Here is a 27458-nt window from a genome sequence, read left to right as displayed (position 1 = left end):
ACATTGACTCAATTAGAAGATTGCTAAGGCAAGTTGAAATAGACCATTGGCTCAAGTGTTGTTATTGGGAAAGCCAGTTAATAAATGTTTGTACAATTATTCATAAAAAAATATTGAGTCAGGTGATAAATTGTTGTTGGGTGAACGCCCACAATGGCTGATATTGACTCAACTAACATACAGTAATTGAGTGAATGGATTGGACAAGTTTTGCATTTGTTGACTGAACAAATGTGGGCGGCGTCATTTGCGGTAATGAACTTCGAGCAAAGGAAGTACGGCAAAGCCACAAAGTTTGTCGACACGGCCTCACGGAGGGACGAGGAGTGACAGGTAAGCAATACTGTGCGTTTGCTTATTAACATTGTCAATCTCTGAAACCAGAGTCAAAAGAAATTTGTTTTTCTGTGGAATCTGTTCTTGGGGGACTGTAACATTTTTTGCTTGCTAGCTAGCCAGTTAGCTTGGGTAGCCGGGCAGCTAACTTACATATTACCCCTCTAATTCATCAGGTCAATGTTTAGCCAGCTAACAGCATTAGCCGTCTAACAGCGCCCGAGGCCCCACGAGCAGCACGTCCGCACGTTAGCCAAACCCGCGGGGCAGGGTTTAGCTAAAGCTAGCTCCGGTCCCGCGAGCGGCACGTCCGCCTGCTAGCTGACGCCTAGCTCCTGTCCCGCGAGCGGCACGTTCGCCCGTTAGCCGGCTAGCTGACACTCGCCCCGGCGTGGGCATAGCAGCGCCTCTGTGCGACAGCTGTTGGCGGACGAACGCCGTCAGCTCGTTGGCCAGCTCGCTCTAGCATAGATTTATAATATGGTTTTGCCTGGTAAACAGCCTAGCAAGCAAACCATCAGTCGGGAAGCAAACGTCTCGGCGGGAAAGTAGCTGTAATCCTGTCATTCTCAAACCACTGGATTCCCTTAACTCTGACAAAGTACAAATTGAACTAAATGGACCCCAGTCCCATTAAAGTTGTTTGAATATATAACGGTATAATGGACAATGTTTTAGCCAATGAATGGCGTGATGCGAGCGTCAACTATTGGTCCTCTGACATGTCAATCACGCTGAAGAAATGCTTGCGTCACGCCGTCAAGCGCGCTCGTCGGAGCAGCAGAGCAGGTAGGATGATCTGTCACATGCGCGTTTTTCAATAAGCGAGTAACAGACGTTTGGCTTCGACTTATCGAGAAAATCCTCCATTATACCTTTAAGGAAAACACTTTTTCCTAACTTGTAAGGGTCATTTCACAGTCTCCTAAAGCAGTGGCTCCCAAACCTTTTTGCCTGTGACCCAAAGGGGAATTATGACATTTGCCAGGACCCAAACTAGTGAAAACAACAGATCTACAAGCCCACAACACATCATGAAATAAATTGGCTGTGCCGTTCTTTGGCTTCCATCTTAACTTTTTATTTTGGCATCTCTCTACTCAGGGCAGTTTCTTCTGCTTGACACAGTTTCTTCTCATTGACTTGCACTACCCTGTAAATATCTGTCGCATATCTATAGTTATGTATCTTCTCCCTCAGACGAAAGGAGGTCGTTGCTGAAGATGTGCATGTCTCCACAATCAGCCAGAGATGGCCAGCCCTATTCCTGTTGGGTCAGGTAAGTTTGTGTATGTTTTACTTTGTTCCTTCCTCAAAGTACACATAAAATGTCACACAACTGAGACAACCATATGCACTGGAGAGGGGTGGAACTAACTGTAGGTGGGAAGAGAAATCAGATGTAATGATTTTGTCAAGAGGAAGTTAGACTAATATTTCTAGAAACACAGAATAAACACAAAAACAACACCAGGGCCATGTTTCTTATACCCTAACAATAAATAAAGGGTCTGATGCCTCAAAGGTGGAATGGCCCTTTAAGCCTGGTATTGAAGATGGTCACTCTGATCTGTCCTGAGCAAGTGACGTGATGCTACATCTGTGGTTTTTGCTATGATCTGTCTACAGGTTGTACATCACAAGTTGTCTCTTCATTATCTAATTGTTTTGCAGGTACATGCAGAATTCAGAAGAGTAACAGGAAAAGAATTGATGGAAACGTTCTTCCCCTCCTTGGATGAGCACACCAGAGCACACCGCACCGTAGCTCACCACCCCACTCAAGTGACACTAAGGAGTCTGTTGGAGTACCGAGACGAGCAGGTAAGATGGAAAATAACAGACAAATGTGTCTTCATCACTTAAACCCTACTGGGTGTCCGGAGTCCCTCACGATTGAAAATAGTGTTTTCTGTTATTGTGGGTAAAGCTTCTGCTGAGAATAGCTGATCGACAAGCTCACAATGTCACATCGTGAGCTTGTCAGTCTGCTATTTTCAGTAGAAGCTGTTTTCAGTACACTGTACATACAGTAGATGTATGTATGCAGTTACAATGAATCAGCCTTTAGATTCTAGATGTGAAATGAGCTGCCTGCCCACTCCATTCCCACACTATGTCTGAAAGAGTCGACATTGTAAAAAAATGTACAGTGACAGCATTACATTGTTGTTTTTTGTTTTAATTTAGAACTGTTTACTTTGTTTTCATGTTTAAGCACTTTGAGTTTACACGTCTTGTATGAAATATGCTGTATAATGTACATGTATGAACAATATGCATGTGACTTGACTTGTCCTGTGTATCCAGACCACAGAGATCGTTAAACATCGGAGGGTGGTGACTGTCAAAGGGCTGCAGTATTACCTGGGGGAGAAAACCGAGCTTTTCAAGACCTGCCAGGTAAATCAGCATTTCAAGGAGAACATCCATCTGTCCATCAATATCATTTGGATATTGTTTTTAATTTCCTTTTTATTAATGTGCTCCATCTATAGCCAGACGGTGTTTACGAAGCCTCAAGCCCCATGCCAATGGGTATCCTGGAGATTGTGGGGCCTCCGGGAGGCCTGGAAGCTGCGCCATTGCTACCTCCTTACGAGCCTTGAACCCCAGACTTTCCTTTACAGCTTATACTGTCAGCTATTGGTGTTGCTCTGTATTGCACTCTTTTCAAATGTTGTGTAATTTTTTGAATTTGAATTTAAATGTTTTGTTTTGTACACAGAAAAATAAACATTTAAAGTAAATTTGTCTTTATTAGTCTTTATTTAATTAGGCTATATTTTATGTTGAGTATATATCATTTAAATATTAATTCATGCAGTCATTGTTATGTTATTCACTCAATTATTACTTTATAGTTGTAATGACTAATAAGTCCTAGTTGAGTGAGCACATGATGTGGAATATGACATGGTGTCAACTCATTTGTTTCAATTGGCTCAGTTAATAAGCCAACAGTCATTCGTTCTGTCAACGATTATTAAGCAATTGGCTGAATTAATAGCCAACGAAGAGTTTTTCGTTCAGTCAATGTTTTTAAATAGTAATTGAGTCAACTCAAAACATTTCGTGAAACGCTTCACCCTATGAATAATCAATTCAACCAATTTTTTTTTTAATACAGTGCACCACACACACTCCAGCGACAGGACACCGTCACATTCAGGAATCATCCAGCAGCTTGGTGGATCAGCCTCATGTCTTCCTCCGGTTCCATCGTCCTCACTGGACAGCAGCAAATCGGACCGGCTCAGAACCGGTTCCCTGATGAGTTCGATCCTGAATCCCCGTCCAATCAATCAAATGAAAGTTCATTAGGAACATTTTGATTTTCTAAAAGTATCCTGCAGGTCGAAGCTGGAATCGATCAGAGCAGAATCCGGATCAGCACCAAGCTTTGCTCTAGGTATTGATTCATTCCAAGTTCTTTACTCTCTGTGTTCCTTCTTCATGGAAGTTCTCCCGGAGCAGAGAACCGCTGGAGAGAACCACTGGAGAGAACCCACTTCCTGAAGGTGAAAGAACCAATCAGCGATCAGCGATATCTACTGGTCCTCCTCGGAAATCCATACGACAAGTTCTCATGTTCTGAACACAGACCCAACAACCTCCACCCAAACAGGAGCCTTTCCTCCACCCTCTGCCCAGCAGCATCCCTTCATCCACCCAGCAGCATCCCTTCATCCACCCAGCAGCATCCCTTCATCCACCCAGCAGCATCCCTTCATCCACCCAGCAGCATCCCTTCATCCACCCAACATCATCCTTTCATCCACCCAGCAGCATCCCTTCATCCACCCAGCAGCATCCCTTCATCCACCCAGCAGCATCCCTTCATCCACCCAACATCATCCCTTCATCCACCCAGCAGCATCCCTTCATCCACCCAACATCATCCCTTCATCCACCCAGCAGCATCCCTTCATCCACCCAACATCATCCCTTCATCCACCCAGCAGCATCCCTTCATCCACCCAGCAGCATCCCTTCATCCACCCAACATCATCCCTTCATCCACCCAGCAGCATCCCCTCATCCACCCAACATCATCCCTTCATCCACCCAGCAGCATCCCTTCATCCACCCAGCAGCATCCCTTCATCCACCCAACATCATCCCTTCATCCACCCAGCAGCATCCCTTCATCCACCCAGCAGCATCCCTTCATCCACCCAACATCATCCCTTCATCCACCCAGCAGCATCCCTTCATCCACCCAACATCATCCCTTCATCCACCCAGCAGCATCCCTTCATCCACCCAACATCATCCCTTCATCCACCCAGCAGCATCCCTTCATCCACCCAGCAGCATCCCTTCATCCACCCAACATCATCCCTTCATCCACCCAGCAGCATCCCTTCATCCACCCAACATCATCCTTCATCCACCCAGCAGCATCCCTTCATCCACCCAGCAGCATCCCTTCATCCACCCAACATCATCCCTTCATCCACCCAGCAGCATCCCTTCATCCACCCAACATCATCCCTTCATCCACCCAGCAGCATCCCTTCATCCACCCAACATCATCCCTTCATCCACCCAGCAGCATCCCTTCATCCACCCAGCAGCGTCCCTTCATCCACCCAGCAGCGTCCCTTCATCCACCCATTCATCACTCATTCATCCACCCGGATGACACCATCCTGAGCGGAGCCAGATTGGTCTGGAGGTTTTCACCTGCAGTGACCAAACCTTCCAGATCTGTAGAAACCAAACTGCAGATTAAATCTTCTGGACAAATCAGGCTTCAGTGAAAAAATATTTAACCAGATTAAACTGACTGTCGTCAGATATTGATGCTTATTTTTCACAGAAATTAAACTTCTCTTCACAGTGATTCACTTTTCAGTAAACACACACACACACACACACACACCACACACACACACACCACACACACACACACACACACCACACACCACACACACCACACACACACACACACACACACACACACACACACACACACCACACACACACCAGAGTGGCAGAGGCCTTTTTAACACAGTGACTGAATAAACTGACTCATGACTCAGGATTGTGTGTGTGTGTGTGTGTGTGTGTGTGTGTTCTCGTATTTCTATCCTTGTTGGGGCCAAATGTCCCCACAAGGATAGCAAAACGTGAAACGACGTGCCTTGTGGGACCTTTTTCCGGTCCTAAGTAGGAGAAACAGTGTTTTCTTGACCATGTTGTTGTTACTGAAAAAAGTAAAAGTGCAAAAACATTTCTTTAGGGTTAGGCTTTGTGTGGTGTGGGTTAGGGTTAGGGTAAGGGTCAGGGTTAGGGGCTAGACATGAATGGGAGTCAATGGACGGTCCCCACAAGGATAGAAATACAAGACTGAGCGTGTGTGTGTGTGTGTGTGTGTGTGTGTGTGTGTGTGTGTGTGTGTGTGTGTGTGTGTGCGCAGGCTGCTTGTACTCACTGCTGGTGGAGGACAGGGGACTGTAATCAGACCTGCAGAGGACGACAGAGACGAGTCAGAATCAGGACATGGAGTGGGAGAGAGACAGAGGAGACGGAGTTTATGTTACAGCAGAAAGTTCAGCTGCCAGGTTTACAGGACGACACGCCGCGCTTTCAAATAAAGAGCTGACATCTGGCTAAACAGCTGGAAAGGTCACCAGAGGCACAGACTCGTCTCCTGGCTGAAGGGACGGACTTTCCTCAACTCAAGGAGCAGCTGGAACCTTCCTGGAGGTTTTCTCTGAACCGCCGCTGCATGTCTTCATCGCAGCGCCGGACGCCGCGAGACGCCAAAGAGACGCCGAGGAGACGCCGAGGAATTACTGAAGAGATGCCGAGGAGACACTGAGGAAATACTGAAGAGATGCTGAGGAGACATATACTGGCGCACAGCGGCTGAGTCTATGGGTTCCACTGCTGTGCTCCGGTATGTCCTTCCAGAGCGCTGCCATGCGCAGGTCTGTGTATCAAAACGTTATTTTAACGGGTTGAAAAGAAAACACGTCTTTTAAAATGTTTTATAACCATTCGGATTTACTTCACGTGCTAGCACGCCGTCCCCTGGACCACTGGAAGGAGGATTTTGTCCACTTTCGTCAGTCCGGCTCTGTCTCCTCTTCACCTCCAGCAGCTGAGCTAAGCTAACTACGATGCTAACAGCTGGGAGCCAGCCGCTGGGTGTACGGACACAAAAAAGGTATTTATGAGCTTTTCGAACTTTGTCAATGATAGGGAAAGGGCGTGGGTCCAAAATCTTCGGAGTATTCCTTTAAAGGTGTTGTTCGGCATGGTTTTCATGATTTTCATTGACCTGATCGCGATTTTTGCATTTTGCACTAAAATGCCAAAATAAGTCAATAAACAAAATTAAATGCATTTCATCGAATAACTTAATCATACATCCTCCAAATCCTAACAAATCCTTCTTCCATTTCACTGCAGTACTTCATGAAGACGATCTGTCTATATCTGTGATACACACACAGGCTCATATTTCCTCCTATTCGAGCGTTTCGGGGTCACGGATGAGCGTCGGCATGTTTCTGTTCTGTGGAAAAGAACTGACGCTCTGGAAATCCCTGCTAGAGAAACGAGTCAAACACAAAATGCTGTCAGGATGAACTCTGCTCATTTCTCACAGCAGCGACTCATTTCTGATGGATTCATAAAAACGCTTTATGCTCCATCGTGAAGGTGCTGAAGGGAAACGTCTGCCTGAAACCAGACTTCAGAAGCGTCCCGCTCGTCTGTCTTCGCAGCAGAAGACCCGTCCAGTCTGGAAGCTTCGTCTTCGGTACGGGAAGAGGAGCAGAATTTCATTTCCTCTAATCTGATCTCTGCAGATTAGCCACAAACTGCAGCCTTTCACATGAGCTCACGGTGTGGAGGACGGGAGTCCTGACAGAGACAGAGAGCGGCGTCCCGGAGGACACGAGAACACGGGGGTCAGCTGACGAGCGCAGAACCGCAGAACACGGAACCCCTGGGACTCCAGCTCCGTCAGCAGGAAGCAGGAGCAGGTCTGCTTCCTGAAGCAGGGGGGCGCTAATCTGAGTGGCATTAGCTGCGAGGAGGGGGGGGGGGGGTGATGGGGTACTGCAGGGGGGGACAGGGACACAGGGACACAGGGACAGTCATGAAGTCGTCCCCACGGGAGAAGCCCTGGAGGAGCAGCGAGTGCAACTGTCAGGACAAATCCTGCAGCTGATCCAAACCAGGGTCACGTTCACGGTCCAGTCCTCACGATCCGGGCGGTCCCAAACATTAACAAGACCACTGACTTCCCCCAGAATGCACTGCAGCATTTTCAGGCAGCTGAAAGTGAGTTTCATTTGGAAACAAAACAGGGGGCGGGAAACAAAAAGCCCGTCATTGATGTGAGATGTGGAGGTGAAGCGCCTCTCACCTCCAGATTTACATGCTGGTGTGTGTGTGTGTGTGTGTGTGTGTGTGTGTGTGTGTGTGTGTGTGTGTGTGCGTGTGACTCTGATCAGATCCACTTCACAGCTCATGGAGCAGCGAGACTCGGACAGCAGCAGCATTGATGGACGGAGCTGCTTCAGTTTCCAGCTGTAGCCGGTCACACCGTGTCCCGGGCCGATCGCCACTGCTGCGCTCCCCGATCAGCTGGTTGATCATGTGAGGATGTTTGGATTTACGTTAAATGAAAAGCTTCCATGTCTGCATCTCGTGACATTTTTCTCCTTTTGTCTTGATTTTAACATCAATGTGCTGCGAAAACAGAAACCGTTGCCTTCCAGGTTCCCTTCCTGGAAACTCAGAGCTGAATGTGTCAAGACACTTCACCCACCTTGCCTAAGTATGAACGCTGTGAGAGTGAATGGTTGGAGGTGGTCGGAGGGGCCGATGGCGTCAGTCTGCCCCAGGGCAGCTGTGGCTACAGCAGCAGCTTACCTCCACCCAGTATGGAGTGAATGGGTGAATGTGATACTGCAGTGTGAAGCGCTTTGGGCTCTGTCATGCAGGGTGAGAAGTGCTATACAGGTGTAGTCCATTTAAAATCTATGAAATCCTACAATAAATATAAGGTGTTATCTGTGTTTCATATTTCCTCAGTACTGAAAACCTCAACATGAATAGAGTCAAAAGGACATGAACAGGGATTAAAATGTGTCAAAAAGCAGGTGAGGAAGTGGAGGGAGAACCACCACCACAGGTCCGACATTTCAGAGAAGAGCCGCAGTTTGAAGGAACGGTTCACGTCAGATTTCCATTGATAACATTGATTATCTGATTGAAAAACTGCCTCATGTGGATCTTCTCTTTCTTTCATTTCTAAAAGTACTTATTTGAAAAATTCACCATTTTCCATGAATAATTAACTTGTCATGCAGATGTTTGAACAGGAGGAAGTGTGTAAAGGATTCCAGCTGTCGGGTTTACATGCAGCATGTCAGTGACAGGAACCCAGATGAGAACCTGAAGGGAACAAACATTCACTGCAGCAGCAACAAGGAGGTATCTTTCATTAACGGTTGCAACAAAGGACATTTAACTGGTACTTCTTTTACTTTTATTCAGGCATCTGAATCAAATCTTTTAACACACAGAGAATCCGTGAATCTACAGAACTCTGACTGTCATTGTCTCTGCATTAGGTAATTAAATCCTGGAAGGAGGTGATTAAAAGACTTGACTTTCTACTAAACTTTGAGGATTACACTCCCTCCATCTGCCCTCCTCAGCCTGAGGGAAGAAGAAACACCAGCAGGAAATCAAGTCTGGGAAATTTCACGGAAATTAACGCACAAAGGATGGAATTGTTCACATTGATATAAGAATCCCGGCTGCAACCAAACCGAGTCTGTCCCTGGGTTCTGGGTTAGGATTAGGGTTCTGGGTTCTGGGTTAGGATTAGGGTTCTGGGGTTCTGGGTTCGGGGTTAGGATTAGGGTTGTGGGGTTCTGGGTTCGGGGTTAGGATTAGGGTTCTGGGGTTCTGGGTTCTGGGTTAGGTCGTCACTTCACCGCCTGCTTGGTCAGAATCTGTGATTCAACGTGAACTCTGAGCAAACAGCCTGAGAGAGAAGATCCAAAACACTGCAGCAGTGAGACAGCACACAGCCTGTGTGTGTGTGTGTGTGTGTGTGTGTGTGTGTGTGTGTGTGTGTGTGTGTGTGTGTGTGTGTGTGTGTGTGTGTGTGTGTGTGTGTGCGCGCGCTCCACTCACCCTCCGGTCTCCGCTCCTGAATCCACGCACTCATCCTCCGCCGCGCTTTTCTCCATCTGGTCTCAAGGCGTCCGCCGCATCGTTGAAAGTCCCGGTTCGGCCGGACGGACGCGCCCCGGGCTCGGGCACGCGGCACGGCGAGGAAACGAGCCTCGAGACGCGGCAGAAATCTGCCTGGATCCGCAAACACGAGCTGCGGAGTTTGAACCGGACCGAGCGGCTGGAGGCGCAACAGGCGTGCTGCGTTCACGCGCTGTGGGAAATCTGTGCCACACCTGAGAGAGCGTTAAAGATTGCTTTAAATCAGCTTTGTTCTCGGGTGGTTAGAACATTAACGAATGCATAGATAATGCTGCCAGATCCCAGAAAATGTCTGCAAACAAATGCACAGAACTTTAAATTAAAAAATGCTCTTATAGTGACAACAGGCCAGTCACAGATCATGAAATAAACCCAGAAGGGAGGAAATAAAGAATTGAAAACACTCACAGTTTCAAGGTAGTAGTTGGGAATATTTTCTGCAGTTTGTCTCATTTGATTATTCTATTTCATCCATATTCACGTGCAATTTACAGACGTGAAGCTGCTTTTAACAGTTGCTATTGTTCACAACCTTTGAAATTAATGTTAAAAACTTTCTGGATTGTATTTTTCCAGACAGACAGTTCACACTTTGAATCAGGTTTAAGTTGTGTATGTTTGTCTTGTTTGTCTGACAGAAATATGAAATGTTTTAAGACGGATACTTTATACAGGGAAATTCAATTATATACCTGCCATCGAATGTGGTTGGAGAAATAAATACTTTCAGTAGCTTGACTCTATATTCTCTTGAGTGCATATTACCAGTGCTGCTTTCCATCTCAAAGTCCACATTCAGAATTAATGCCATAAAACGCAGTACCTTCTTAAAAAAATTGTTGGGAATTTCATCTAAGTAATTCCATTCCCTACTTCATCATAAACACCATTGATTTATTAAAGTGTGGAGGAAAGACGGTTTTCCTTTGGATAATGCTTTTTTCGAGCGGTATTTGAACGTAGCATAATGCAAACGCGCTGCTTTGGCTCCATCAACAGAGAGAAAGAAGAAATTTCATCAAACCAGCGTTCTGCATGTCAGAGGAGGGTCAGCTGTAGTGTCAGCCCTCCAAACAGCCGCTTCTGTTTCAGCAGGCAGTGCAACGACTTCACTCTCAGCTGGGAATCCAAGTCAAGCCCGACAGCGCGGCAGCAGCACAGTGCAAACACACCCAGACAGGGAGGAAGAAGAAAGCCCCTCAGTGGACCATGGAGGCAAATTCGTGTCTTTATTTTTCAATCAAAAAAAAGTTGCTCCAATCGCAAAACATGTTTTCAATCAGAAAAAACTTCACTTCAATAAAAAAAAAAAACCCTTTCAATCAAAGAAAAAACTTGTTCAAACCCCCCAAAAATATCTGATACCACAAAAAACTGCATAGAAACACGTTTTTTCTTCGATTTAAATTTTTTTTTTTTTTTGGTTGAAAATACATTTTTTGATTAAAGTCCTATTTTTGGATTTGAGCCATATTACAGGACATTTGTTTCTTTATTATTCAATTAAAAATGTAACTTCAATCGAAAAAAAAATGTTTTCAATCAAAGCAAAAAAAAAATGTTTGGAGTGTTTCGACTTTGTTTTGACATTCAAACACCTTTTTTTCCGAATGAAATGAAAAAAGTTTTGAAGCCTCTTTTTTGAAGCCTGTTTTTTGATTGAATCATTTTGACACAAACGTCCCGCAGTGGGCGGAGCTTCTCCATTGGTCGGGCATGTTTGAGTGACAGGTGTCCACACCAATGACGAATCTCTCCAGAAGAAGCTGGAAGCTGGAAGCTAGCTGCTGGTGTGTGCGGGGAAGTCCGTTTCTATTTCTGGGTCTACTGGAGCTCCGACGCCGCATTGCTGCCTCCGACTTCGGCGCTGGATCCACAAACTACTTGGCTTACGGTGCAGTGTTGGCAACTTAGTGACTTTGTCGCTATATTTAGCGAGTTTTCAGACCCCTCTAGCGACTTTTTTTTTAAAAAGCATCTAGTGACAAATTTAGCGAGTTTTTCTGGTGCTCAGGAGACGTGACAGGACGTCTGGGTGCTGTCCTCAGTGAGCAGCGGGTGCTGCGTGAGCCCCTCCCCGTCCCAAAGCTCTCACAGCGGTGCTGCAGTAGAGCAGAGAGCAGACCCACACCGCTCCGCCTCCACACTTCAAATGGATCGAGCGTGCGCAAATCCGCCGCTGCTCCCGTCCTGGGTCACAGAGCGGGACGGACATGTAAATGTTTCTTCACTGTCACACGTTTGTCAGTTCATTTGTAGTTCTAAACATATTTAGGGTGTTTTTAGCTCACTTCTTGCTTCTCCCATGACGTTATTCCTCTCCTACAGTGTCCATTACAATTACATGCAAATTGCCAATTATGCAAATTAGGTGATGACATCATCGAGCGACTTCGAGCGACTTCTAGGACAGCCAATAGCGAGTTTTCTTACTGGGGAGTTGGCAACACTGTTAAGGTGTCAGCGCCTGCCCGTGTGAGCAGTTCCGACATTATAAATCTCTGGAAGCTCACGGACACTTCAGGAATGTCTGGGTGCAGGATCTGTCCGTGTTCTGCTCCATGTGAGCTGCTGGTCTGCAGCATGCACCGGTGCACGGGGACTGTTGGATCTGCAGTCTAATGTTGTTTTACTGGTGTCGGACACATTTACCACAACACATTATGTGACAATGACGTGCTCCATTGATGTTAGCTGCCATGCATATCGTTCTTACTGCTGTTTTTTCATATATCACTGTGTTGCCGCTGCTGCTAAAATAATAAAGAAACAAATGTCCTACCCATAATATGGCTCAAATCCAAAAATGGGACTTCAATCAAAAAATGTATTTTCAACCAAAAAAAAAATTTCAATCAAAGAAAAAACGTGTTTATATGCAGTTTTTTGGGGTATCACATTTTTGGGGGGGGTTTGAACAAGTTTTTTCTTTGATTGAAAACGTTTTTTTTGATTGAAGTGAAGTTTTTTCTGATTGAAAACATGTTTTGCGATTGGAGCAACTTTTTTTTTGATTGAAAAATAAAGACACGAATTTACACAATTCTTTGTTTAGTGCTTGTTTAAAATAATAGATTTAACTACTGTAATCAGTAAAAATGTTGTGATATATATATATATATATATATATATATATATATATACATACATATATATATATACAAATATGAAATATTAATGCAAAATTACCAGATTGAGTTGTTTATGTGAAGATTGCTAAGACGGAACTACTTACTAAACATGGCGTCTGGGCGTAGTGATTTCAAAAGAAAAAGTAGTTCCCAGTATTTGCTTCAATGTCGTAACGCTACAATATTATTTGTTGGTGTTCCACAGCGTAGTGAATGTGTGGATTATAACGTGTCCACCAAAGTGTTTTGGGGTTGTTGGATTGTGTATTTGACGAGTTTGACGAGGGAAGCAAATGTACCATCCACTTCCATTATGTCTGCCGTGAAGCTCTCCTCAGACCCACCGCTGAATAAACAACAGCTCGCCCTCACAAAAAAAGTAAGTAGGCTGTTCTAAATGACTAGGGAATTACTCTAAATGGGCCAATTTGCCAAAATGTTGAAGTATCGCTTTAAGCTAGCAAAACCGAAACTGAGCTGCAGAGCTGGAACAGGAAAGCAACGAGAATACCTCTTTTCACCAAACTGGTTCCCGGGCCGAACCGGGGCCTGGTTCAAACCTGGTTCAAATCCAGGGCCTGAAAAACCCCGCTTTGGTTTTCCACCGCACTGCTGCCACGGAGGGGGAGGTGGAGGCGGAGGTGGAGCGACGTCATCGCGTCATTGCAGAACGTCAGAAAACAAGTTTCCGCCAGACCGTTTCAGTCCGGGCGCCCCGCCCCGCGCTAAATTCTGCAGCGCCCGGACAACAGACAGGAGAGAGAAAAAGAAATAATAATAATGATGGCGTCGCGCTGATTAGAAGCTGCGCTCAATTGATTGAGCTGGACACTCCGACGCTACGAGTGTGCACAGTCCCAGTGCCCCCCCCCACACCGCAGTCTGCCGCGAGCCTCGCTGCTCCACAATCACAATCACGAATTGAGAAAAGTGCATTGATGAAACTATCTGTTGTCATAGTTTCAATCAGTTCAAAATGCACCGCCCTGGTTGACATACACGAAAAGAGTACAGCCCAGCGTGTACTGTCTGCACATCCTCCTCTTGTCCTTCGTGTCACAACAGACCACGGTCCAAAAACATCCAAACCAACATTTGTAAAAGGAGGTTCAGGAGTGAGTCTGTCAGATGGCAGATGAAATAGGACCGTGGACAAAGCACTGACAGGAGAGTCCTCCCGGTCCAGACGGAGCTTGTTCGTAGGCCCTCGTAATAGTGGAGTCTGCAACTGAAACTGGAGAAGACTCCCCCTCGAAGGGGGGGACAGCAGGTGAAAAGCAATGAACGGACTAAAGGGAATAACATTCAGACATTAGAGGATAGGGCTCAGTGCACCGTACTTCCCACAGCATTCAAGCTCCTAGGGCAGCTTTTAATAATGATGGTTTAGAATCCCTAGCTGACCTGATCATAGGCTGCATCGAAGAGAAACGTCTTGAGCCTAACCTTAAATGTGGAGACTGTGTCTGCCTTTTTGACACCACTTGGAAGCTGGTTCCATAAAAACGGTGCCTGATAGCTAAAGGCTCTTCCACCTAGTGTCCATTTAGAGACTCTAGGAGTCACCAGTAACCCTGCATTTTGAGAGCGGAGTGCTCTGATTGGTTGATAAGGCGTTAAAGCATCTTGGAGATAGGTCGGAGCCATCCCATTTAGGATTTTGTAAGTCAGGAGAAGGATTTTAAATCTAACTCTAAACTCAACAGGAAGCCAGTGAAGAGATTTTAGAACGGGAGTAATGTGTTCACGTCTTCTAGTTCCAGTTAATAATCTGGCGGCCGCATTTTGAACCAACTGAAAGTTTTTTAATGCACTTTTTGGGCAGGCTGCGAGAAGGGAGTTGCAGTAGTCCAGTCTAGTGGAAACAAATGCATGGATGAGTTTTTCTGCATCGCTTTTAGGTAGAATGTTTCTTATTTTAGCTATGTTGCGCAAGTGGAAATATGCTGTTTTACAAGCCAGGTTGATGTGTGCTTTAAAGGAGATATCCTGATCAAATAAGACCCCGAGGTTCCTCACAGTAGAGGAGGAGGATACACTGACGTTATCTAAGGTGATAATCTGTTCAGATAGACACTCTCTCAGTTTATGGGGGCCTAGTATAATGACCTCTGTTTTGCCAGGATTCAGACGGAGATAGTTCGTAGTCATCCAGGTTTTAATTTCTCTGATACAGTCACTGAGTCTGTCTATTTGATTAGTTTGATCAGGTTTCATAGATAAATACAATTGTGTGTCATCTGCATAGCAATGAAAATTGATATCGTGACTGCTAATTATGTTCCCTAAAGGAAGCATATACAACAGAAATAAAATTGGCCCGAGCACGGACCCTTGAGGAACCCCATAACTGACCTGGGAGCACGGTGAGGACTGTTGGTTAACGTGAACAAATTGGTACGTATTAGATAAATAGGATTTGAACCAGCAGAGGGCTTTTCCTCTGATGCCAACCTCACATTCTAACCTCTGCAGGAGAATATTGTGGTCGATTGTATCAAAAGCTGCACTGAGGTCTAGGAGAACCAGGATTGAGACTGATTTTACCTCTGATGGTTATGATTTTATCATTAAAGAATTTAAGAAAGTCATGGCAGTTTAAAGATTCTGGGATTACTGGTTCCACTGCAGTATGACTGTTTGTCAGTCTGGCTACAGTGTTGAACAGAAACCGAGGGTTATTTTTGTTTATTTCTATTAAACAAGAGTAATATAATGTCTTGGCTTTAAAAAGAGTTTGTTTATAGCTTAGCAAGCTACATTTCCAGGCCTTCAGAGATTGTTCCGATTTAGATTTACGCCACAGTCTTTCTAATTGCTGAGTTTTTTGTTTGAGAACACGGGTTTCAGAATTAAACCATGGAGCAACGCGCCTGGGTCGATTGGTTTTCAGCTGCAACGGAGCCACTACGTCAAGGGCAGATTTTAGTGAGTGCATAGCACTGTCAACAAACTGATCACTATTATCACCACTGGTCAATAAGCTCATTTCTGTGAGTTCACAAGATAATGCAGCAAATGCAGGCTGGATCAATTCTTTGTACCGAGCCACAGATTTTTCAGATAATGTCCGTATCAGCTGAATTTGATCTTTTCGAGCAGAGTAGTCTTCAATCAAAACCTGAAAAGTAATTAAAATGGTCTGAGAGTATAGGGTTCTGAGGGAGAACATTTAGGTCACTGACCTCTATCCCATATGTTAAGACCAGATCCAGGGTGTGCTTGTGACTATGAGTGGATTCATCAACATTTTGAGTGAAACCGATACTATCTAATACTGCAATAAACGCATTACTCAAACTATCACCAGAATCATCCACATGGATGTTAAAGTCACCTATTATAAGGATCTTGTTATGAGTCAATACTATATTGCTTAAAAACTCTGAGAACTCAGTTAAAAGGTCAGAGTAAGGACCAGGAGGTCGATACACAATAATTAATAGCACAGCTTTTTGATTCTTCCAATTTGGACAAGTAAGCGTTAGTATTAAGCTTTCAAAAGAGTTGAATTTAACATTAGTTTTGGGTTTAAGAAGAAGACTGGAGTGGGAAATCACTGCCACACCTCCACCTCCACCTGTTGATCTAGCTGTTTGGAAATTAACATAGGTTGGAGGGGTACATTCATTGAGCCTCACATAGTCATCTTGCTGGAGCCAAGTTTCTGTTAGAGCAAGGAGATCAATGTTATTGTCACCGATAAGGTCATTAACTAACAGAGATTTAGTGGAGATCGCTCTAATGTTTAGTAGACCACATTTTATGTATTTCCTACTGGAAGAGTTATTCTGTCTCGTACAGATGTTAAGCTTTTTACCCACTGACTTTTTTTTAATGCTTTGAGCACTATGGACAGACACAGTCTCTGTTAGCCTAGGTAAACCTCCATGCTTGACTTGTAAAAATCCAGGAGCAGGATTAGTGACAGGATCAACAAGATCAACAGAGGAGTGTTCTACACGACTGCTCTGCGCCCGGGGCTCATAGCTGGTTTCTCAATTTAGGGTACGAAGCCGATCAGCCATATTGCGAGCTAAAAGGGCTGCACCGTCCAAAGTTGGGTGGATGCCGTCCCTGCGGATGAGCCCAGGCTTTCCCCAGAAGGTGCACCAGTTGTTTAGAAAAATAACTCCGTTTTCCTCACTCCATCTAGACAACCAGCGATTGAATGATGAAAGTCGGCTATACATTTCATCATTGACCAAATTGGGCAGGGGACCAGAGAATATTACGGCATCAGACATCGACTTAGCCAATTCACACACCGAGGCTACTTGTAATTTGAGCACCTCTGATTGTCTCCGCCGGGCATCATTACCGCCTGCGTGAATCACGACTCGACGGAATCTCCTACCTTCCTGTTTTAAAAGCCTTATGGTGCATTCACACCGGACGCGTCGCAAGCGTCGTGAGCGGCGCTTTTCTATGCAAAGTCTATGGTGGACGAGCGTCGTGGAGCGGCGGGCGGCGGGGTGGCGCATCAGGAGCGTCATGAGCGTCGCTTTTCCAGCGTTTCGAGCGTCGACGCCCACGACGCTCGTCCCCGGCGTCAAGAGCGTCGTGAGCGTCGCTTTTTGAGAGTTGGGAAAACTGAACTTTCGACGCGCTGCCGCTGAGCGTCAACCAATCAGAGACGATCCCTCCGGTGCTACGTCACTACGAGTGATCCGAGCACCGATGCGGGCCAGCCAGTGTTGCTAACTTGACGACTTTCTCGCTAAATCTGGCGACTTTCCAAAGCCTCTTGGCGACGTTTTTTTTGTCAAAAGCAACTAGCGACAAATCTAGCAACCTTCTCTGGTGCTCTGGAGACGTGACAGGACGTCTCGTTGCTGTCGTCAATGAGCAGCGGGTGCTGCGTGAGCCCCTCCCCCGTCCCAAAGCTCTCACAGCGGTCAGTCTCAGCAGCGCCCCCTGCTGCAGGCAGAGCAGAGAGGAGCAGACCAGCCAATAGCGACTTTTCCGACGACGACGCAGTTTAGCTTTATTTAACAAATAAAGCCAAGCCGCTCTCCTGATGCGATCCGCCATATCTGGAAACAGAAATCAGCCTCCAGCGCGCCAATTAACTGACGTGCATCAAGAGCGTTGCGAGCGTCGCGAGCTTTGTGACCACCTGGTGTCAAGCGTCGTGTTTAAAGCGTCACAAGCGTCAGCTTCGAGGCGTCCCAAGCGTCGACGATGCCCACGACGCGTTCGGTGTGAACGTAGCATAAGGTTCCCCTCGATGTCCCCCACTCTGGCCCTCGGGTAACACCTAACCTTCACCGCTGGCAGCTTCACGTCTCTAACTATAGAGCTGCCAATCACCAGCGTGTCCAGTTCAGCCGGCGTGTCGTCGCTGAGGGGAGAGAACCTATTGCAGACGTGAAGCGGTTCTTGGAGTGCTACGTGGCGGTGCTTAGCACTAGCCTTCCTCCGGACCGTCACAAACCGGCCCTGGTCTTGCCCCGGCTGCTCGGGACACGCTGCGGGGCTAGGCTTGCTAACACTCCTCTCACTGCGGGAGCGGGCTGCGAGCCCTGCCGCTACCTCGCTGTAGCTGGCGCTGCCCTGCCCCTCACATCTGCGCAGCCGCTCCTCTAACTCGGTTACCCTGGCCTCAAAACAATAAAACATTTGCTCCACATCTGCTGTAAGAGCTATGGGCTCTTTACGGAACTGTAAAAGAACTCCAAGCAGGGTGTTATTCAGGTCTGGTCCACTGAAGAGCACATCATTCAGAGATATTCCATCACATTCAGCACTTGAATCAAATACCACTCGAATCTGGTCTGGTTTCTGTGGGTGGTACACTCCAAAGGTTGGCAGGTACCAGTGTTCTTTCCCTTTGTCCAAAGGTGGCGCAGGCTCAGCTTGATCATTATCTAGCATTTTCTGCATGAATTTGATGTAGTGCTCTTTCATTCGGGGTTTTTTCTCCAATGTTTTCTTTAATGACCAAAGACGCTTCAAAGCTTGCTCTCTGTTACTTGGAAGCTGGTGTCTTGGAGAGCGAAAGGGTAATGGAGCCACCCAGCTGTTTTCTTCACTTTGATAAACCTCTGCATCCATGATGGAAAGAAAGGCTTTGTCATCGACAGACAGTGCTAGTTTGTCATCATTCTTGGACCTGTCAAACACTGAACACCCTAACATGCCTGTACTCTCAGTAAAGCCTGTTTTTTCCTCACATGCAACAGAGAGGCTTTTGCAAAGCTGCATCGTGCCACTGTAGTCTTCCTTGATGTAGACAGTGTTCGGGCAGGGTGTGAGAAGCGATGTGCGACCACTTGGCAGTATGTTGGTTTTGTGAACATTGACATCAGTTGGTTTATTAAATGTCCCCAAGCACACATCTCCCACAGTGACCCAGCCTAGGTCCAGCCGCTGAGCATAAGGTGCATTGTGGGGCCCATTGATTTGCTCTCGTACTTTGTGCACTCTAATGATGTCTCTCCCTAAGAGAAGCAGGACTGGAGCATCTTGATCCACTGGTTGCATCTTATCAGCAACTGACTGTAGGTGAGAGTGACAAGAGCAATCTCTGGTGGGGGAATTTCTGTTCTGTCATCTGGCAACTTATTACACTCTATTAATGGGGGTAATGGAAGCTGCACTTTTCCATCCATTGACTCAACAACGAAATTGTGAGCTCTTCTGCCTGATGTCTGAACTGTCCCTGAACAGGTTCTTAAAGTGTAAGGGGTGGGACTGGCTTCCACATTAAAGAGTGTAAAAAACTCTGTCTTGGCGAAAGATTTATTACTTTGCTCATCCAGCACTGCATATACCTGAACAGCTTTCTGTTTTTCTCCTGCAGGATATGCTTTGACCAAGCAGATTTTGGAACATGAGCGTGAGCTGTCCACATTTCCACAAACCTCTGTGCACTTTGAGGTGACTGAAGAAGATGAGCTTTCATCTGGCTCCCCGCTGTCATTCGTGTCCACCAAACCACTCTGAGTCATTACAGGAGGAGAGGGAGGAGGACCTGGATGCATGGCTGCAATGTGTTTGTCACTGTTACGCTCAAAGCACGTAACAGTTAACTTACAGTCCTTTGCCATGTGTTGAGTAGACCCACAACATCTGTAACAGATGCGATGTTCTCTGAGATAAGCTTTGCGCTCTTCTAGAGATTTGTTTCAAGAAAGCTTACATTTCTTCAGTGGGTGTGGCTTCTTATGTATTGGGCACTGCCGATCAGGTTCCTCCATTTTCTTCAGGACAGGAGCAGGGCCGATTTGCATGCTTGATGTCTCTGTAGGCATCTCAGTCTTGTGTACATGTGACTTACTGTGTTTCACAGGCTGCTCTGTCTTGGAAGATGCATGACCGCTGGCAGTTGCTATGTTGAAGCTGGGATCGTTTTTTATCTTTGCCTGTCGATGTATGAACCTGGAAAAGACAGAGAAAGGAGGGAAAGACACTCCGCAATCTTCTTTGTACCGACTGCCAAAACGTATCCATTTCTCTTGGAGGTTATAGGGAATCTTTTCCACTATTTGTTTTACTCCACGAGCTGTATCCAAATATGAGAGACCTGGCAGAGCACCATCTTCTTTTGCACACTGCAGTCCAAGGAGAATGTCACTTAACTGTCTCGACTTGACATTGTCTCTGTTGGTCAGTTTTGGAAAGTCTTCGATCTTCCTGAGCATTGCATCTTCAATGATCTCTGGTGTCCCATAACACTCTTCGAGACGCTGCCCCACCATGGCGATGCCTGCTGCTGGATTGAGGATGTGTACTGCACGGATTCTCTTTACCTGTTCTGACGATTCAGCTCGGAGCCACTGTGTCAGCAGGTCCAGCTCTTCTCTGGCTGAGAGGTCAGGGTCTTCAGTCGCACTGAGGGAAGAAGCTTTCCATGCCCAGTAGTTTTCTGGTTGATCATCAAACTGCAGAAGACCAGCACTCACCACTTCTCTTCTCATGAGGTATAATACTTTAACCCTCAATATTTTTAGAAATATAAAAAGAAAGATGACTGACGTCGGCGTCAGCGTGGTGACGTCACTGTGACGACATCGGCGCGCGCCTCCAGTTGGCGGAAGACGCGGAGTTCTCGTGCACGTTGATGTTTGAGTGAATTAGCAGCGGTCCTGTCGTCTCTCGTCCCGTCTCCCTCCGACATGTCGGTCACGGAGATGTTCAGCTACATCCAGGGCTTCCTGAGCGCCGACCAGGACATCCGGGAGGTAGGACGCAGCGTCCCGACCCGCCGCGGCTCCGCTCCGGGCGGCATGAGCTCCCACACACCGCTAGCCTAGCAGCTAACGCCGCGGGCTGTCTCCTCAAACTGGAGATTTTCTCACTGCTAAAGTCACGTTTCACTGATTAAAGTCCCGCAGTGTCCCGAGTCTCTCCAGGTTGACGGAAACGCAGTTCAGACGTCTGTTCTCCACGTAAACCAGGGTGCCAGCCTGCATTTTGTTCTGCTTCAACCGAAGTCCGTTTAAAATCTCATCAGTTCACATGTTTACTGCTTGTCTGCCTGAACACAGCTTTCGGAGTTTTAGCATTGTTCCCTAAATTATAATTCATTTAATTCGGCATAACTGTGTAAAGAAGATCTCTTCTAGATTATCTCTATAATTAAAACTGAATACATAATTGAAGACGGTTTTGTCATTCTGGGTAAAAGTTTGTTTTAAAGTTTGTATAACGATAATTGTACAAATCTATTTACACGGTAAATTACAAGATTTGTCTATGATCCAGCAGCCGCACTGGCTCAAGACCGATAGATTGCGACCATTGGAAGTTCGTTTGTATTTGCAAAATGCGCAGCGTGATCGACAGCGCATTTGGTAGATTAGCAAGTCGCCCCAGTTTGTGCTCCAGGTTGCAGGCTGTGTCTGTTCTGCTTCTCTGGTTCTCTTCATAATGTGGAACATGCACTTATCTTTGATTTTTTTTTAATGATGACAAAGAAGACTTTTAACTCTGGATCTGACTTAATCTTAAACACAGATTATCTGTTACTTCACTAAGACATGCAAAACTTAGTCAAGGAGCAATGAAAAGATAAAGGTTAATGTGGATTTCTGCTCAGAAATCTGCATCAGTCTGGAAACTGTCTGTCTGTCGGTGCTGTTTCCGGTCTTCAGTCCAGACCTGCTGGCTTCATGTGTCGCTGGACAAACGGAGCCGCCTGAATATGAAGCTGGACTTTTCTCCTGTTTGATGACTTGTCTGCAGGATATTCGTAAAGTGGTGCAGCTGCTGGAGCAGACGGCCCGGGAGATCCTGACCGTCCTGCAGAGCGTGCACCAGCCGTCCGGATTCAGAGAAAGTGAGTGTTGGACTCAGCGGGAGCCTCTGGATCCGTTCTGCTTTTCTGCTTTTCATGGTTAACGTCGTCCGTCTTCCTTCAGTTCCCGAGAAATGTGCGAAGGCGCGGGAGCTCTTCTCCACCGTCAGGACTCAGATCGCAGATCTCAAGACCAGATTTCCTGTGGAGCAGTATTACAGGTCAGAAGCACTTCCCCCTCAGAAAGCAGCGTTTTACTGACCAACAATCCGCCAACAACAAATGACTGAAAACAGCATCAGCTGATGCTGCCGAGCGTCTCCGCTGTCGGAGTGCTGATCTGCTTCAGTTTCTGCCGCTGGCCGTCCGTGATCACCTCTGATCGTTGTGCGTTTTTCTCTCTTGTATTGCGATCAGATGAAGGATGGACTTCATACAGAATCTCAGATATCTTCTAGTTTACAGATTTCCAGACTAAAAGTGGAAGAAATGTAGAAATGTGTGTGTGGTGTGTTTTCTCTCCAGGTTCCACGAACACTGGAGGTTTGTCCTGCAGCGCCTGGCCTTCCTGGCGGCGCTGGTGGTTTACCTGGAGAGCGAGGCGCTGGTGACCCGAGAGGAGGTGGCTCAGATCCTGGGCAGTACGTGTCAGCCAGACGCACTTCTGTGTGTGTGTGTGTGTGTGTGTGTGTGTGTGTGTGTGTGTGTGTGTGTGTGTGTGTGTGTGTGTGTGTGTAACCCTGTTGTCTGTGATGCAGTCGAGGTGGTGCGGGAGAAGGGCTTCCACCTGGACGTGGAGGACTACCTGGCAGGTGTGCTGATCATGGCCAGCGAGCTGGTGAGTCCAGACTGGAACAGGTCCACAGCAGGTCCATCATGAGTCCAGACTGGAACAGGTCCACAGCAGGTCCATCATGAGTCCAGACTGGAACAGGTCCACAGCAGGTCCATCATGAGTCCAGACTGGAACAGGTCCACAGCAGGTCCATCATGAGTCCAGACTGGAACAGGTCCACAGCAGGTCCATCATGAGTCCAGACTGGAACAGGTCCACAGCAGGTCCATCATGAGTCCAGCAGTTGTTTTCCAGTCTTCTTTCACCGCCTGTCCCGGCGCTTCAGTCAGAGCTGATGAGAGATTTGGAATCAGAAATGTGCAGCTTGTTCTTTGACTGTTGGGGTCAGCAGGAGGAGTTCGGGTGTGTCAGTCCTTCACTCCTCCCTTCCACAACATTTCCAGTGGAAACAGATAATGTTGCTTTCAGAGACGCTCCGCGTTTCAGGCCAACATTTTCAAAATGACGTTTTGTTCCCCTGAGAACAGCAGGACGCTCAGCAGCATGTAGGTTCTTAATGGGCCACTAGAGGGTGCTGCTGCTTATTTCTGTAATGAAACCACACACACACACACACACACACACACACACACAGAGGAGCAGGGAATGCACTCTGAAGGCCGCTGCTCCGGCAGGAGGCAGTGTGGGAGTGGGTCTGCAGCTCCTCTGCCGGAGGACAGGAACGTCTTCCTGCTCAGCGTGTGTCCTCCTGTCCCTCAGTGTGCGTCCTGTCCCTCAGCGTGTGTCCTCCTGTCCCCGCAGTCCCGGCTGGCGGTGAACAGCGTGACGGCGGGGGACTACGGCCGGCCGCTGCGCATCTCCAGCTTCATCAACGAGCTGGACTCGGGCTTCCGGCTGCTCAACCTGAAGAACGACCCGCTGAGGAAGCGCTACGACGGCCTCAAGTACGACGTCAAGAAGATCGAGGAGGTGGTGTACGACCTGTCCATCCGCGGCCTGGCCGCCGAGCCGGAGGCCGGGGGCGGCAAGTAGGGGGGGCGGCCGCTCCGGGCCCGGACCCCTGCCGGGACCCGAACCCCCCCTGGAAGAAAGACCTGGGATCAGCCCGAGGCCCAGCAGCCGGGACAGACTGACGCAGGGAGAGTGTGTGAGAGAGAGAGAGAGAGAGAGAGAGAGAGAGTGTGTTTCTGGGTGAATGAATGGATGGATGAGTCTGAGATCGCTCACACCCTCAAGGTCAACGGTTCGATTCCTTTGCTTATTTTCAAAAATGTTTTCTTGTTTCATGGTTGATTCCGTTCGCGTGTGTGTGTGTGTGTGTGTGTGTGTGTGTGTTGGAGTTTCTCATGTAAATGATGCATCCAGACATCCGAGAGCCTCATTTCTGAACAGAGCGACCCTCTGAAGGTCAGGCCAACCCTCTGAAGGTCAGGCCAACCCTCTGAAGGTCAGGCCGGCCCTCTGAAGGTCAGGCCAACCCTCTGAAGGTCAGGCCGACCCTCTGAAGGTCAGGCCGACCCTCTGAAGGTCAGGCCGGCCCTCTGAAGGTCAGGCCGACCCTCTGAAGGTCAGCAGAGGCTCTGATCATGTTTGTGAATGAGGCTGGAGGAGAAACAGCCAAAGTGAGCGAGGTGGACTTCCGGAGCCGGAAGCTGCGGTACGGAGACGACCGAGTTCTCCAGACCCGTTGAGGACCCGTTGAGGACCGGCGCCATGGCAGGGCTGCTGAGCCGTTTCACCTGCTGCATGTAAACGTTTGATGTTTTTTCACTTGACGTGTCCTGAAGGTTGTGTGTTGGTTATTTGCTGTACAGACCTTTGATCGCTGTAGTGAAGCTGTGTTTTCTAAAAAACCTTCACCTCCTCCTGTCGTCCTGTCCATTTCTATCCTGTAACAACACAACTGGGCTGGTTTGGGGTCGGGGTCGGGGTTAACCTAACCCTATTGGGCCAGATTCCTGCTCCGGCCCTGATCCGGAGGTGATTCTCCATGAAGTGAGGCCAGGTCAGCTGCAGTTTACATTAGAAACGCTTCATTTTCAGCTGTTTTACCGGATTTTAGTGGTTTTATCTTTCTTTTCCAGATTCTTTCAGACAATTTAAACATACAGAATGTTTCTCTTCGTCTGACTTGGAGGAAACAACAGTGAAGCTCCTCTTTAAAATCTTTTAATAGATTTCACATTATCTTACACCGGGGAAAAGAAACAGAAGTCAGATCAGCTCAGCAGCTTGAAATGGTCAGAGTAGCCCCGCGCCCCAATAACACAGTGATTCACTCCCATCGATTGGTTTTTTCTTCAAGTGCTACTTGGTAAGAAACCGGAACAGCGTTGGTCTTCAGTGGGGGTTTTGGTTTAACGGCTGGAATCCGCTGCATTTAAACCAGGTTCCCCTGAAAGAACATGACAGTGGAACAGAAATCTAAAGTGCATGAAGCAAACCAAAGCCTTGAGAAATAAAAGCCAGCAGTGGAAACACAGTGAACCGGGGAGAAGAGCAGCTGGTGGGGCGCCATATTGCCAGGAAACGGGTTTTCGGATCGGCTCGTGCTCCAGAGCGACGCTGCCGCCGCAGACCAGAGATCTCAGTCCGGTTTCACCCCAACAGTAATCGAGTACCAAGGCACGGGGCTGATGGCCGGGAGGACTCAGACTGTCGGCGGCGGACGTGCTTTAGAGGCCAGGCAGAGTTTTTCAACCTTTCCAGGCTTCCTGCGGGTCGACAGATCCTCCTCTCCTCACGGTCTCCTCCCAGGATTCCTTTCTTTCTCCTGAGATGGCAGAACTGTTGACCTGATCGAATATGATTAATACCTGACCTCCGCAGGCCGGAGCACCTGACCTGACCGGTCAGCTGGTCTCTCATGGGTTTGATCGGAACTCCTGCAGGACTCAAACGCCTCCCGATCACCTGATCTGGAGACGCTGCGACCTGCTGGAGCAGAACCTCAACTCTGAAAGGAATCCGACTCAAACGCTTTAAAGCTCATTCCTGTTCGGATGAATCAGCTGGTCATAATGTTATGGCTGATTTTAAATCTTTTTTTTTCTAAGAAACAGTTTCAGATGTTTCTTTAAAGGGGCTGTATCATGTAAAATTCACTTCTTGTATGTTTTAACCTTGTCATATAGTTATGTACTCATCAAAAACTCCCCAAAGCGTTTTTTCCTTCGTGCCTGCAGGTTTGAGCTTTCCTGGTGTTTCTGCTGCTCAGAGAGGCTGAGAGGCAGCCCCCCCCCGCCGAGAAAACGCTCCGTTAACCCATGTTGACGTCACGCGGTGCCGCTTTTTTCTAACTCTGATTACGGAGATAAACTTTAACCATCGTCCGAAAGCAACAATCAAGCAGGAGTCTGGAGGGTCTGAAGGGTCTGGAGGGTCTGGAGGGTCTGGAGGGTCTGAAGGGTCTGAAGGGTCTGGAGGGTCTGAAGGGTCTGGAGCGTCTGGAGGGTCTGAAGGGTCTGGAGGGTCTGAAGGGTCTGGAGCGTCTGGAGGGTCTGAAGGGTCTGGAGGGTCTGGAGGGTCTGAAGGGTCTGGAGGGTCTGGAGCGTCTGGAGGGTCTGAAGGGTCTGGAGGGTCTGGAGGGTCTGGAGGGTCTGAAGGGTCTGGAGGGTCTGGAGGGTCTGAAGGGTCTGGAGGGTCTGAAGGGTCTGGAGGGTCTGGAGGGTCTGGAGCGTCTGGAGGGTCTGAAGGGTCTGGAGGGTCTGAAGGGTCTGGAGGGTCTGGAGGGTCTGAAGGGTCTGCGCTTGGTGAGTTTCTCACAGGAAACGACGTTTTCGTGTATCTTTGTGAGTAGAGAAGCTGGCGCTAAAGAGCTAAAGCTAACCCTTAGAGAAGCTAAAACATGACGCATTTGTTTTGAAGCTCTGATTGGCTGAAGTTCGCTGTCAGTCAAAGTCCATAGGGGAAGAGGCGGGACTTTCAGTGAAACAGCGTTTTCTCTTCCAGGTTTCAGAATTAGCCCCAGAAAACCTTTTATTTCACACAAAATGACTTTTCCTTAGCGCCAAAAATAAACTATGACCATGTTAGAGCCAATAATGGGGTTTGGACTGGCTGAAAAAGCAGGATACCGCCCCTTGAGCAGTGTCGGGATTCACTTCACGCCGCTGCTTCCTGTATGGATCAGGTTGAGGAGACGATCGTTTCTAACCTCAGAAATGCTGCAGTGGTCCCGGCCTCATGCTGGACTCTGACCAGGACCTGTCGACCCGCTCAGACCGTCACGGTTCAGACTCCTCCTCCTCGCTGTTCGGGAGCCAATCAGCCGACATGAGGAGAAGTGAAGCTGGATGAGGTTGAAAAACTCTGAAGATGACACAGTGAGGGGGACCGGACCGGACCGGACCGGACCGGACGGTCTCGGACCGTTCTGGAGACGAAGCCTGCAGGACGGTTCTCAACACGCCGCTCTGAATGAAGCCCACAGGAAGTGACGCTGCTACGGAGAGTTGAGCTGCTGAAGGTTATTGCTGTCAGGTGAATTCCCCGTTCTTTGACCTCGGTGACCCTGGAGGTCAGCCTCAGGCTCAGTTTGTTCCCAGCTCACCTCAGACCTGCTGTCTGGACTCAGTTTGAACCTTTCAGATGATAAATCCAGCACAGGACAGTGACACCTCTAATTTAGATCCACTTTAAAGCTTTGAGGAGCAGAAACTTCACCTTTTATTGGTTTTGAATCCCAAAATTTCTTCTGGTG

The 27458-nt window shown here is 47.6% G+C and overlaps 2 protein-coding genes and 1 long non-coding RNA gene across 4 annotated transcripts in view; 2 read left to right on the top strand and 1 right to left on the bottom strand.

Moving 5' to 3' along the window:
* The window catches only part of fam124a (family with sequence similarity 124 member A), a 35756-nt gene extending 15582 nt beyond the window's left edge, over positions 1 to 20174 (bottom strand). Inside the window, exons 1-3 of the mRNA XM_030112124.1 lie at positions 20154 to 20174; positions 20002 to 20102; positions 5777 to 5808 (exon numbers count right to left, since the gene is read on the bottom strand). Coding sequence (XP_029967984.1) covers positions 5777 to 5808; positions 20002 to 20102; positions 20154 to 20174 — 154 coding nt within the window. The remainder of the gene's footprint in view (positions 1 to 5776; positions 5809 to 20001; positions 20103 to 20153) is intronic.
* On the top strand, positions 114 to 2986 carry LOC115403766 (uncharacterized). Its single transcript, XR_003933239.1, has 5 exons — positions 114 to 333; positions 1537 to 1615; positions 2011 to 2160; positions 2647 to 2739; positions 2835 to 2986. It is a non-coding gene; the product is annotated as an uncharacterized LOC115403766 (long non-coding RNA).
* A 568-nt stretch (positions 20175 to 20742) lies between the features above and the next one.
* On the top strand, positions 20743 to 24620 carry tsn (translin). Of its 2 annotated transcripts, XR_003933235.1 has the most exons (7): positions 20743 to 20905; positions 21909 to 22002; positions 22085 to 22181; positions 22486 to 22601; positions 22719 to 22798; positions 23558 to 24163; positions 24204 to 24620. XR_003933235.1 is itself a non-coding variant. In XM_030112759.1 (6 exons), the coding sequence occupies exons 1-6, from the start codon at positions 20840 to 20842 to the stop codon at positions 23786 to 23788; spliced, it is 684 nt and encodes a 227-aa protein (XP_029968619.1). In that variant the 5' UTR covers positions 20743 to 20839; the 3' UTR covers positions 23789 to 24620. The 2 variants fall into 2 exon arrangements, 1 of the variants encoding a protein (XP_029968619.1); XM_030112759.1 differs by having other exon boundaries at positions 23558 to 24620.
* Positions 24621 to 27458: the final 2838 nt, after the last annotated feature.

Source organism: Salarias fasciatus, chromosome 16, assembly GCF_902148845.1.
Source record: "Salarias fasciatus chromosome 16, fSalaFa1.1, whole genome shotgun sequence".
In the NCBI taxonomy this organism is placed as follows: domain Eukaryota; kingdom Metazoa; phylum Chordata; class Actinopteri; order Blenniiformes; family Blenniidae; genus Salarias; species Salarias fasciatus.
This window is presented reverse-complemented; position numbering and strand designations above follow the sequence as displayed.